A 14,627-nucleotide genomic window follows, 5' to 3' on the forward strand; every position below is an offset into this window, starting at 1 on the left:
AGTTGATCGCAGATTCTTTTTTTTTTTTTTAATTTAGTTGTTGCCAATTATTTTTTAATATTTTCTCCCCAATTTGAAATGGCCAATTATTTTTAGGCTCAGCTCACCGCTACCACCCCTGCGCTGACTCGGGAGGGCGAAGACAAACGCATGCTGTCCTCCGAAGCGTGTGCCGTCAGCCGACCGCTTTTTTTCACACTGCAGACTCACCATGCAGCCACCCAAGAGCTACAGCGTCGGAGGACAACGCAGCTCTAGGGCAGCTTATAGGCAAGCCCGCAGGCGCCCGGCCATACTACAGGGGTTGCTGGTGTGCGGTGAGCCGAGGACATCCTGGCCGACCTAACCCTCCCTCCCCCCGGGCGGCGCGCGGCCAATTGAGCGCCGCCCCCTTGGAAGCTCCCGTCCTCGGGCGGCAAAGGAATAGCCTGGACTCGAACTCGCGATGTCCAGACTATAGGGCACATCTTGCACTCCACGTGGAGTGCCTTTACTGGATGCGGCACTCAGATTCATTTTTTTACATCTAAATATGCTAGGGTAATCGGTGTAAGAATTGCTGAATTTCACGCGATATTGCTTATTATAGAGACGGTTATTGAGAACTTCAAAATAATATTTCAAATGACTTTTTTACAAATTAAAAAAAAAATGTCATCAGGCAACGGGGACATAATAGTCGTTTTGGTTATGAATCCATTTTCAAGAGGAACTTTCTCAGAAAAAAATGAAAGGGATATACTCGCCACTTATCTTGACCGGTAGCAGTCAATTAAAAAAATAATACTGCTGGAACTGTCTTTTGTTCAGTACAGAAAAGGTGACATGGAACAGCACTGACTACAGCCATCTAGGATGTCTAAAGAAGTAAGCACAAAAACATGAGGGTTCCCAAAGTCACTTGCGAGCCACTGTAACACTCAGATCTTTTGAACAAACCCGGATTGATGTTCAACTGGATGAGCAGAAGTGTGTAGAGATACAATACATCACTATGACAAAGTAAGAAAAAACTGTGAGGTTCTTAAACGCTTGATTGATTCTGTTGTTTACCTTGGCAAGCAAGAACTGGCTTTCAGAGGGCACGATGAAGGCACCAATTCCTCAAATAGAGATAATTATGTGGAATTACTTTGTCTGATTTCTGACTACGACAGCATGTTAAGCAATCACTTGTAAATAGCCACTGTATTCTTGGGTACCTCTAACAAGATTCAGAACGACTTAATCTCTTCGGTGTCTCAGATTCTGCTAGCTGCAATAAAAAGCAGAAGTATAGGAAACCACGTACGTATCTGTAATGGTAGATGAAACAACCAACGATGGAAACGCAGCTCAGCTGTCTTGTGTTTTCAGGTATGTGACTGACAGTGGCACGAATGAACGGTTGTTCTGTGAAAATGTGTTACATTAACTAAAAGAAAAATAATAATAAAAATGCTTTTAGAAAGGTCAAATTCCCATTGGGCTTATTTTATTTTAGATTCTATTGATTTTTTAAGTATTACTATCCAAGACAGCCACTATAAGATTGTTACCTTTATTAAAAATGTGGACGGATTAATCTACCAGATAATCAACTAATGCCCATAAATTAACCAATCAAAAATGTTAATCGAGAGCTCTAATATATATAGTTTGTGCGGTCTTGCTGTGGTATTTATTCACAGTATAGAAATTACACAAGAGCAGAGAAATGGTAAACATTATTATAATCTAAGAAAGATAATGCCTATAAAAACTGCAGACCACTACATTAATCTGACTCCTTTTTTATTTCTGAAGTAAATTACACTGAAACTATTAAATTGCTTATGCTTGGATTGTCTTTCAGTAAAGTTACTAATGTCTGGTTTCACAGTCTCTGGTTAGCTCTCAGACTGCTTTACCAAGGTAACATTAGGCCTTTGTGTTGAAAGAGTTCATCAACAGAGACGCTGTTCTTCAGGCATGTTTAAACATGTTTGTTTTACTGGGATCGTTTGGGAAACAACATTTCCAATTATAATTGTTTATAATTATAAGTATCATGTTTTATTATTATTAGTAGTAGTAGTAGTAGTATTGTTAGTGTTATTAGTATTATTATTAATAATAATAATAATAATAATAATAATAATAATAATAATAATAAATAACAACAACAATAATGAGTATACTCTGCCAGTGTCGTTTAACTTTTTTGTTTGTTTTGCTTTGTTTTTTAATGTAACAGTTGATTATTAATTTGCATATGTGTGAAGGTAATTACCATTTGCATGTGCAGTTTGGAGCACTGTGTGCTAATCAAGTTGGAGTTAAACCTAGTGTGATATTATAGGTTTATTGGTCTACTTAGATAATTAATAGAAATCTACTTTCAAAACAGACTAATCTGCACATTTAAATTAGTTTCACTTTGCGTTCTTAATTGAACTCTAAAAAGCTGAACTCCAAAGCTTTTCTGTTATAATAGATACACTAGTTGTTTCAAGTTATGAGTTATTTACTGTTTATTTATGGATGTCAAGTGTGCCAAGTAGGAGTCATGTGTGATATCTGTTGTGAGATAGGGCTAATAATTAAATGGAATATTTTCTTGACACTGAAAAACAAATCCCACCTGCTGGCATTCTTTAAAAAAATCCATTATTATATTCTCTGTTGAATGCAGTTTAGTATCTGTTTTGAATAAATATATTATAAACATTTTACATTCTTATATTTAAGGCCCTGTGAAAATCGCGGACATTTTCTTTAAAATTCACAGCAGTGTCACGGGTAATGTGTCGTATTTCACAGAATGTGCACGGAACTATTTTATAAATTATGTGTGCAGATCATTATTATTTTAAACAGAAAATATAGAGATAAATGACAATGTACAATAGCTTGTGAAACGGTGTTGTAATTAACAGCCTGTAGGTAAAGTGTATCTGCAAGGACAGTTTTCAGTTCTAGTACGTCAGATGCATGTTCACCAATTAGGTCTTGCAAAACAAATACAATGTGTTAGCCATACTGATCTTGGGCATCAGTCAATTTTTCAAGAGGGATATTTGCGCAAACAAATGCCTCTGTCGGGTCAAAATGTAATGTGTTTCGTGCTTCATGGTTTTCAGTGGACTTTTGGAACACGAAAGTCACTGTTTTTTGTTTCTTTGCAAGTAAAGCAGTTGCGGTACTGCTCTGGATTTCCACCTTTCTCTTTCAGTGAATACTTGAATCTAAATGCTTGTCAACAGCCAATTCTCGGTAGTGATCTTTAGTAACTTTGCAGGACATACAGAAGAACTTACGTCTGTCACTGTGTAAAACTCCTGCTGGATACTGCTTTACGTGATTTGCTGCAGACACATTTTAGCCTTTTTAGAGACATACATTCTCTTGTTTAGAGTGTGTAGTATTTTAATTTCCCGCCCAGATTGCATATAGTCACATGACATAATCCCTGCACAGCATGTGCATGGAGAATAGTACACACAGGCACACAGCAGAGCCATACAGTTTTGTTAATGTAATTTTTTTTTTTTTTGTATGAAATACAAATAATTATGAAAATTCATTTTTATTTCTTAAGAATATTGTAAAAATCACATTATTGGGCTAATTTCACGATTTCTGAGCAGCCCGTGAAATCGACATTTACACAGGGCCTTACTAATATTACATGTAATACTTTGCATAATACTGTATTTAAAATACAGCTGGACCCACTACATATCATTTATTTACATGTTGTATCTTGCTTTAAATCTGTGAAAGTATACAGCAGCTGTTGCTTAAATTATGTCTTGAATACATTTCATTTGTCAATACACAATCAGAATTGAAGTACTTTTTTAATGAAACTGTGTGAAGACACTTCAGGGTGGTGCTCTTTTCAGGTAAAGCTGAAGCTATACAAGCTTTCTGTCTGATATACTTTTGAGATATTAGAAGTCTGTACCCTTATCTTCTTCACTTTGAACTTGCTGTTTCTCTTGCGTTAGGATGTACAGGGATACTAAAAATGTATTACTGACCCGATGGAAAAAAAAAAAAAAAAAAAAATGTGCGTAAATTAAAAAAAAAAAAAAGAAAAGAAATCCCCTAATAATAAAAAGAGTAAAATGAACAATGACTCTGCGGTGCTAGACCTGGCTGAATAAGTATGTCAGGTTCTGATTGGAAGAATGATAAATGGACTGACCTAACAAAAGATTGACTGCTTGGAAAGACAGGCTTTTTTAATGGATGGAAAGAGAGGAGGCCTCATTTAGAAAGGAAAGGCTGTTTGCAGTGCCAATATGACAAAGGGGAAGTCGACAACCATTGATCTATACTCGCAAATGACAGTTGAAAAATTCAGCAATAATCATGACAAATGAGAAGAGGTGCCGGCAGAAGAAAAAATGCCAATAATCTTAGCCGAAAAAGAAATGCCAAGGTCACAGGGAAAATGTGCCTGAACTTATATTTGGACACACCTAATGGAAATATTGGAGAAGAAGGGGGACAGGTTAAAATTGAAGACGAGGAGAGAACGTATTATTCATTTAGTTTGAGATCCCTAAGGAATGCAGCTACCGTCCTTTATAGATTCTCAGTTGAAAATCATCTGAATGTTAAGGGCAAACTGACCATTAGCTCATTCACAGCTAGCTTGTGTTCAGGGACATTATTGTGTTATTTCACACAGTGACAAATTACTATCTTTAAGGAGTATAATACTTGTAAACCCTTTGAAAATAATGAATTAGTAGTGTATCCTCACCTTTTAGAACTACGCCCCCAAGAATTTACGTTGAAAACAAAAAATGAATCATACTGTCTAATGCATAGTGTTTATTTCAGATATTCATTATACAATGTCCTATCACAACATCTAATTGTCACTGCTATAATTTTCATACCACTTGTTTAGTTGCTGCTGTTATATTTAAACTGTGGTTCTATAGTTTATATGCAGGGTCCAAGATTAAAGTATTTTTCTGGATTTCTTTCTATAAAATAATGGATTTTGTTATCACTCTTTTATATTCAGTATGCCTTCAGCAGTTAGGAATTAGGACAAATGAATTGAGGTTTAGGTATTTTCCTCCTATAAATGATAAATAACGTATCCATAGTCTCACTTATCCACTAATAAAGAATAGTGTACTGTTTCCCTAATATAGTACAAAGTTGCACAATACAGTTAAAAAAGAATGACTGGACTGAGGTGCATATCATCTTGCCAAGCATAAAATCGTTTTAATGGATATATGCCTTTTCATAGATTAAAATAAAAGAATAATGATTAAAAGACCCGTGCAAATCAATCTCCTCCTTGATAAGCCATGATCTATAATGGGTTCTGGAACTCCTTGTTAAACCAGAACTGCAGGCAGGCTCCTAGGGAGGCTAGCCTCCTTGGATGAAGCATTTTCTAATCAGCTTTATCACTCATATCTGAATTTATCTTATTTGAGGAAAATGCCAATATATTAGCAGGCTTGTATGATACACAAGGTGACCCTTCTGACTTAATGACATAATACATTATCCTTAATGAAGTCAATATCTTGTCTTTTAGCTGTCTGTCTATTGGGGCGATTAATTGCAGTGTCATTAAAGTTAGCTCTCTTTTCATTTGAGCTTGGCAAGTCGCATAAAACTAATGTTCTTAGTTATCAGCCACTGGAATAGGATGGAAGATGGAGGAAATTATAGGACACGAAAGGGGGGGCTCCCACAGCCTACCCAGCAGCTTCTTTGCAGCGACAGTTTTCTAAAAGCCTTATTGTAGATTCCAGGTGAATATACTAACAGAAACAGAGCAGGTCTCCTTTTACAGGTTGGTTTTATTACTATGGAGCATATTTCCATTTCTTGGGTTGTTTGTTTTTCATTTTGTAACATTGCATTATGTCCTTTAAAACAGCAGTTAAATTAAGACTAGTAAAGACAATATAGAGTTATATTTCTTATTGCAAAAGCTTAGATTAATAATGTTGGATGAATACCACATTTTTAATTATTAATGAGATCAAATTAACATACATAGCTTCGAAATTATGTTTATGTCTCTCACTATTATAGTGATCTTTTTAGGTATACAAACATGTACACAGGCATTACAAACAGCATAATAATATGGAGTTCCACCTACGGCCCTACTGGGGCAAGTACCATAGTGACATGTGTGATACTTCTGTGCTGAGTATTTGACTGCAAACTGAACACTGTAACTGTTACCCCTTGCCTTCCCCCCACCGCTGAAACAAGAAGACAGGATGGCTGTAATTTACAGTGTGTTATCTTTGTCTATAGCGGCAAGATGATATGAAGTAAATCAAGGTACGAGTAATGAAAGACTGAAAATGTATTCCTCCAAGCACACTTTTAAGTGTAGTGTCTGTTATAGTGGCACTGCCTGAAGAGCCTGAAATGAGACTCAGATGAAGGGCAATAAAGAAGCATAGGGGCTCATGTTAATGTTGTTTGTCTGGGGTTAGTAATTGGGTTCCGCTGATGAGTTACGTGAAGACAAAGTGTAAATCCTAGCAAGTATTGTAAATCTTACATTGTTGGAACAAGGTGCAATCCTAACAAATATTGATCCTGCTTTTGCCCAGAGGCAAGAGAAAAAAAAAAAAAAACTATGTGCTGCTGAGCCTGTGTAGCTTCAATAGTACCAATTACTTTAGTAAAACTAACACTCTGCATGAAGCACCCACTATGCTCACATATATTGAGAATTGTTTGCAATTTAGCTTTTTAGATCATACTAAGCTCATTTCTGTTAAAATTATTTGCAGAACAGTCAAACTGAAGGTCATTATTTATTTAAGTTTTTAAATTGTTCTTTAAATACTATTGATCTTGTAATTCTTTTCCCCCTTGTGGACTTGTTTTGAATTTGAAATGTATATTTAAAAAATATAAATAATTATGGCAACACAGTTTTTTTTATATATACTTGTCAAAGTCAAAGAGCCTGGTTCTTGTATGATATATGTACGCTACTATAATAGGTGTAAATGTTTTACTGTAATAGTCATAAAAACAAAACAAAAAAAACACTCAAATGCTGACCTAGTTTACTTTGTTGTCTTCAGAGATGTTAACACGGGGGTCTGGAAATCGCCTGGGGGGAAGGAGGTGGTCAATGATGGGATTCATGGAAAGTTTAAAGGACGATGGTATTAAGATATGCTGCTGTCTAGATCGTTATTGACCCTGTGGTATCTACTTGCTTTTGTCATGTATTAATGTGACACGTACCTTATTGTGAAATGGAAAGATTCCGTTCTATTAAGACTTTTAAATGTACTTCTTTTTTTAGCAATGACATACTCCCATATGATTGTATAAATTTGTTTGACAAGGAGAAAAGGTAATGTCATTTTCACTAGAGCTCATAAACTTTGATGAATTTGCTCCCACATTCTTTTCTCGGTGCATTTTTAATTACAGCACAAATTATTCATTCTTACTCCTATGCTTTAATTAGGTTAACTTTGTTAAAATACAATCTAAGTCAAGTTAAGGAATAAAAATACTTAAAAAAGAAATATTCTTTAAATGTGACACTATTCTACCACATTTTTATTTTGTATACCCTTATAGAAGAAATTGGTGACTTGGAAAGAGTTCTCCACAAGGAGGCTGTGTGGTCCAGTGGTTAAAGAAAAGGGCTTGTAACCTGAAGGTCCCTGGTTCAAATCCCACCTCAACCACTGACTCATTGTGTTACCCTGAGCAAGTCACTTAACCTCCTTGTGCTCTGTCTTTCAGGTGAGATGTAATTGTAAGTGACTCTGCAGCTGATGCATAGTTCACACACCCTAGTCTCTGTAAGTCGCCTTGGATAAAGGCGTCTGCTAAATAAACAAATAATAATAAAATTGCCAATGCTGTCCTTTTAAAAACTGAATTTCACAGTGTTTCATTTTAAGTACATCAGCACTGCTTTATAAGGCCAGCAGGAATGTTAATTGTCACATGGTTTACAAAGAAATGGTATTACCAGTTTTACCATTTAAAATATGTATATATTGTTGCTCAGTTATAATGTACTGCTTTGTTATTATGCAGGTTAACAGCTGATATCTCTATTATGCAGCATATCATCACATGAATGTTATTGTTAAGTATAAGGACAGGACGTGGTTGTGGTATCTTGTTACGCTGTCGTCATTATAAATGAAAAGCTATTGCTAATGTGTTATCCATTTGATAGGTAGAGGTACATTGTTCTTGCATTGTTGGTTCTGATTATAGTGAGGATAATGCATAGTTCCTACGTTTTATGTCCATCAGTAACAAAGACAGACGGAATAAAATGATGACTGCATGTTGACAGAAGATTAAACAGCCTTCTGTAAAGTCCATTAATAATGTTCATATTTTGGAAATGCACTGTACTTACAGAATCTGCAACATTTAATCTCTTTTCAAAAAGAAAAGTAAGGTCAACTGGGACAGCCTCATCTTTTTTTTCCTGGTCAGAGTGATAGGCCTGGATTTTCCAAGGCAGTGCATTTGTCTTTCAGAACTCTTGGCTGACGTAGTGATTTAGTTTCCATCAGATGATGCTTGTGTCCGGTTGATGGTACTGCTTTGCTGGATATGGGGACATTTGTTACCTTTAGCTTTGACAGCAAGATAATTGCTGATGTTTAACAGAACTGTGTGGAATCTGATGATTTCAAGGAGCACAAGTAATAGGATATACTTTGTGGGTTCAGTGTTCTTTTTTATGTACCTTTTTAAGCTGCTATTTCAGAAATATTGCCAAACTGACTTCACCCTCCAGCCAGCAGAAAAAGACACTTAGCAGACTGATAGTGTGGATTATGAGGTTTACCAAATGTATACTATAATAGGAGCAAAATGCTTTTCATATTGTTATGTTTCCTTGGGGAAAAGCCAAACATAAAAAAAAAAAAACTAGAAGACCAGTATTCTTACAGTAAGTTTGGCAATTTGAGTCAGTACTGGACTGGTTAACTGTTCTGATAACTACTCCACACTGGGCAGCAGTGTGGAGTAGTGGTTAGGGCTCTGGACTCTTGACCGAAGGGTTGTGGGTTCAGTCCCCAGTGGAGGACACTGCTGCTGTACCCTTGAGCAAGGTACTTTACCTAGATTGCTCCAGTAAAAACCCAACTGTATAAATGGGTAATTGTATGTAAAAATAATGTGATATCTTGTAACAATTGTAAGTTGCCCTGGATAAGGGTGTCTGCTAAGAAAATAAATAATAATAATAATAATAACAATTTAAATAACCGTATTTGACACAAATGTCACAAAGTATCCATTGAATTTTTAAAAAGTTGGTAACAACCACAGTTGCATTATGTGGCATATATGTACACATATAAAAGGCCATACATGTACATTTATACACAAGTAATATGCACAGTGAAAAAATAGCTGTTTTATATGAATGTATTATTTAAACTTCACATCAGTCAGATAAAAAACATGTCACCTCATAACATTTGTTTGTAGAAAAAAGTAAGGTTTTGCATAATAACATTTCAGTAGCTTGGATTTGCTTTTTTTAAGCTAAATTAAATATGTTATATTATATTCTCTGTATTGTAAGTCAAGAGTTTTAAAGGGGACAAAACCTGTCCTTGACAGCTTCTGTTAAACTTAAGCTGCATTCACACTGGCGGTGAGCGAATAATTTAGAAGTCACTGCAGTCAAATGGGAGTATCCACACCAGCAGCGAGCGACGCAAGCGTTGTCGCTTTGAGAAAATTTTGCGTCGCTAAAATATAACTTGTTTCTTTTTTTTTTCGTCGCCTGACTGGAATGAAACTGACCAATTAGAAGCAAGGTTAACACCCTTGACACACGTCAAACACACGCCTCAAAACACGTCACGCCTCAAAAAAGTCACGCCTCAAAACAAGTTAATCATGGATGATGAAAAGTTAATTTATGAGGTGCAGCAATATCCATTATTATATGATTGCAAATTGAACGACTACAAAGACATCCAGAAGAAAGACAATGCCTGGGTGGCTTGCAGGTGGTGCGTTTAGCAGCATGGAGACATTTTCTTTCCGATTATGCAAGTTGCATAAAAATAGGTTTATTAATAAGCAAAAATAAACCGGAGCATACATGTAGTCTACATAGCCAGCATTTAAATGAAAAATGTGCACTTTTGCTGGCTTTAAAAATGACAAAAAAAGGTCCCGCATTCACACGACTTGAACATGTGACCTAATTTTAAGCTATTGCTTTTTTTTTATTTGTTTGTTTGTTTTCATGATAAATAACGTTCTGTTCACCAAATTGGTCTGTGGCACAAATCCGTGACAAGAAGAAGGTCTTTACATACGCATAAAGTGAAGTTTTGTGGAGATTCACCAAACAAACAAAAATATTATCAAGGTCCTACTATTCTATACATTGTAAAACAAACCCAGCAATACCTTTGTATTCTGTGACACATGCCATTACCAAGCTCATACATAGTTTTAAAGAATATGAGCCATATTTATAAAGCATTTTCTGTCAAGTTCACCAAACTATTTTAAAAGGAAAAACTAAATAAAAGTAAATAATAATACAAGGTAAGTGGTGACCTGCGCATAATAACACAGATTTTATTAATAATAATAATAATAATAATAATAATAATAATAATAATAATAATAATAATAATGAAGATGGTGATTATGTATTTGCAGGAGGTCAGGGTGGTAACGAAACAAGACCTGTTTTGTAATGGGACAGCTCATCTCTAGTATGTCTAATAGGAACGCATGGGCAGGGTCATCTTTTGGATCGTTTCCAAGTCACGTCTGGTGTGGATTGACATTCAGCGACTTCGCTCGTGTCGCTCTGTCCAGTGTGGATGCAGCTTTAGAGGTAATGCTGTTGGTTGGATCTGATTTCTAGTCTAGAAGAATGCTGTTTGATGATTGCAACAGTTAGGTGAAAACTGCAACCCTGGATTCATTCATTATATTAGCCTGAATGACTGGCTTTTGTTTATAAAATACACAAGGACAAATCTATTTTTTCGTGACATGTATATTACAACATTTTCTAAGATGTATGCAAGGTGAATTATTTTTTTTTTATTACATTGAAACATATTTATAGCTTTTTTTTTGTTAATATATTTTTGTCCCAGATCTTGCCATCATTTGACCCTGCATGGTATTTTTTTTCTGAATGACAATGGAAGTAATTGGAAATATTGATTGGCAGTGCAGTTAAGTTGTCAACACAACCATTTAATTTGTCAGCAGGACCTGTTAAATTGTCAGAAACCATATAAAAAAAACTCTTTTAGTCACTGATAATATACATTAAAGATGTTCTTGAATCAAATAAGCCTTTTTGGAGGTGAACATACGAACATCAGAAAGAGTGTATGTATTAATTTCCTTGGATAAGATTTATAGTGATGCTAAGACATGTAGTGGTATATTGGTAAGCTCTTAGAATCTTGCCTACATGTTTATTTGCCATCACAATAGGAATGCAAAATGTTGTTTTTAATATTTACTTTTTACTGTAAGACATTTCTTCACAGTTGTTGTTGTTATCTTGAATTCTTATCCTTTTGGTTGTATTTCCTCTGGTGTGAGATACTGCTGGTAAAGAGGTTTGTTTTTGCACTTTGCTTTTTATCTCCTGTCACAGGACTGGAACTGGACTATTTGTCTACCTTCTGTCGATCTCTATCACACAGGGAGAACACTGGGCCTGCAATGTTTGGTCAGTAATAATGTTCAAGGGTTAGAGCACTGTGCTGAAGTGTGGGAGGTGTAGAGTATCAGGCATTTTTTTATTGTTTCTATCTGTAAATGGGTAACTGACGGAAAAAAAAAAAAATCAGTGTTATGGCTGCAGGCAGGGCATGGTGCTGGCCATATCGCCTCTTCCTTGTGCATCTATAACCAGACCACTGGAGCGGCCACTTTTACTTATTAACGTTCAACTGAAAAAAAGGAAAACTGGCTTTGTTTGATAAATCAACATTATCTGTTCTTTACAACGTTTACCTTGCTATGTCTCTTTTTTTAAATATGATGCACTGATGTGGGAGAGCGTGGGCAGGTGGGGCAGCACTCCTTAGCAACTAGAGGAGTTTTGTGCTGAACATCAGCTGTTTTATGTACTGTAAGCAATACAAAAGCCAGTTTTTACTTTTACTGTTACAACTACCAATAGGTATTTAACAATGTAGAGCCACAGACTAATGCCCAATATACAAGACATCAAAAAGATGATTGAAAAATGTATTGTAATACCCAATGACTGGAATGGCGGAAATGTAACATAAATAAGATAAACATGTAGTTGTGCCACATTTTTTAAATACGCATTTTGGTCCTTATACGCTCTTTTTAAGCCATTCAGAACATCCCACATTAAAAGACTGTAGAGTTACATCAGTATGGTACCACTAGATGTATACACAATGTACAAGTGGTAGATTTATAACTCATCCTTAGGGAGAGCCATATGCTTACAAGTGGACAGTTAGTAAAAAGCTGGGTCAAATTAGACAGCTTGAGCTAGTGTATGACCAGGACAGTTAGAGATAAGTGAGCACTGGCACAGCACAGCAGTGGGGTTTGGGGAATATCTAGCTGCAATAGCTTGACCTGGGTCAGACTGCTTCCCCCTCAGTAGTCTACTTTGTTAACTAACATTCACCAGTGCATTGTGTTACCATATGGTGTCAGAACAAGGACAACAAGATGTGGTTTGTAAAGTTGGCAGAAACTAAATATCAAAAGCATTATTTTCCATGTAAACAATACATACATACATAACACCTTGTAGATATTTTTACATTAATAGATTATTTACATGCTTTATTTAAAATTTTGCACACAATTTTAAACGGATACATTTCTTTGACTAGCTGTCGGCACACAAACAGCTAAATTCTCAAAGCTATTCACTCCAATATCTCATAGGCACATTTTTTTTCTGAAATAATTACAATTACAATTCTAAAATGAAGAAACAACCTCAAACTGTTTACAGTCCCCTAAATTAAATGTTTGAGTTGTTTATTTCTGGTTTGTTAACTTTATTGGGTGCATTTTTCCTGTGACAATTTGAGTAAAGCATTTTGAGAATCTAGCTCGAAGTGTATTAACATTGTTGGCTCTGAAACCACAAGATTATATACCCATTGAACCTAAATGTCATATTTATTTATTTATTTACATAGTTTTGTTTTTCCCACACCTGGGTAACATATGCTATATCATCCTCATGTGTCGATAGTTTTTGCTGACTGTCTGTCTTGGCTTTGTTGGTTGCACCAAGCGAGAATGGCACCATTCAATTCTTGATCTTGGAGGTGAAAGGCCTTGGAATAATGCAACTGCAGCATGTTGTCTTTACATTCACTATAGGCTTGTGTCTGGGTAACTAACATTAATGAAGGGTGCCTTTAAGAAGTCTCCAGCGTGCACCGAGGCATTACAGATTAGGTCAGTGGAACTGCTGCTGGGTTGAGCATGATGGATGAGAGGGAGAATGAGTTTCTGCTGCACGGTATTGTGAAATCTTTTCATTGTCACCGACGGCCCTATGAGGTGCTGATGAATGAGGGAGCAAGTGTCAGAAACGCCCTTCCTTGCCCTGGTATGCTTTTAATATCTCCCAGAGCTACCGAACAAGTATTGATGAAAGTAAACTTTAAAAATAGCTCGGTAGAGATGATTAAAAAACGGTGCATTTGGGCTACAGAAGGTACATTTTTATAAATATAAGCAGTGGTCTGTCTGGTTCGAAATGAAGGAGGCTCTTTATGAGGAGCTGTTGTGATGGGGATGCAGCTTCTCTGATGGATGAGTTGCTTCCATCTGGTTGCAGTAGGTGTAATAAATGTCTGTGCTCATGTTTGACCTCTCTCACTTACCAGACACATCTTTCACTTCTGGGACATCCAAGGGGGACTTACAATTATGCTAGGAGATGCTGTGAGGACACTGGAATTGTAGTGTTTATGGGTTTTAGCCCAAGGACAACACAAGTGACTTTAAAGAAATAGTTATATACAGTATGCAGGGTAATATTTTGCCAACAAAAATCATTCTAATCAATTTGAATGCAAATAATATTTGGGTGACCTCCATTATTTTAATGATGTATTGTAATACATATTGTACATTGTGGCAAAGTGCCCCGCCCCTGTGTGCATTTGTGTGTTCTGTGTATGTATGTATGTATGCGTGCGTATGTTAATGTTGGTGTATAGATTGGTACACGGGATATAAACGGGTCTGTGTTTCATGTGTATTTAAAAAGTGTAGATTTGTATTTAGGCACGAGGAGAGCACAAATCACTTCACGTGCTGGTTAAATGTAATATGTGAGCACGGGGTTGCATGTAATTAATTCACGTGCTGGGATTCAAGTGAATAATTAATTAGTAATTGAATCCCAGCACAATAGTATATATAGACGCACATTTAGTCAGTCAGGGTTGGTGTTCGGTGAGTGGAGAACGAGTGTGGAGAAGGAGAAACTAAATAGTGAAAGAACGTAAATATTAGTGTTATCTGCTCACCGTGTTTTGTTCGTCTGTCTGTGCACTGTCTAGTCCCTTTTGTCTGTCTGTTTATTTTGGCGTCAAGTGCCGTGTCCTGTTTTGTATTCCGTTGTTTAAACCTTTTATTTT

At 36.1% G+C, this 14,627-nt stretch overlaps 1 protein-coding gene across 4 annotated transcripts in view; it reads left to right on the plus strand.

Moving 5' to 3' along the window:
- The window catches only part of LOC117414928 (leucine-rich melanocyte differentiation-associated protein-like), a 341,523-nt gene that overhangs the window by 181,422 nt on the left and 145,474 nt on the right, over nt 1-14,627 (plus strand). Inside the window, exon 1 of one of the 4 annotated variants that reach the window (XM_059026371.1) lies at nt 1,182-1,356. The exons of the other annotated variants lie outside the window; for them this stretch is intronic. Coding sequence (XP_058882354.1) covers nt 1,301-1,356 — 56 coding nt within the window. The 5' untranslated portion in view covers nt 1,182-1,300. Of the gene's footprint in view, nt 1-1,181; nt 1,357-14,627 lie in introns of those variants that run through there. 4 annotated transcript variants of the gene reach the window in all.

Source organism: Acipenser ruthenus, chromosome 7 (assembly GCF_902713425.1).
Source record: "Acipenser ruthenus chromosome 7, fAciRut3.2 maternal haplotype, whole genome shotgun sequence".
Lineage (NCBI taxonomy): Eukaryota > Metazoa > Chordata > Actinopteri > Acipenseriformes > Acipenseridae > Acipenser > Acipenser ruthenus.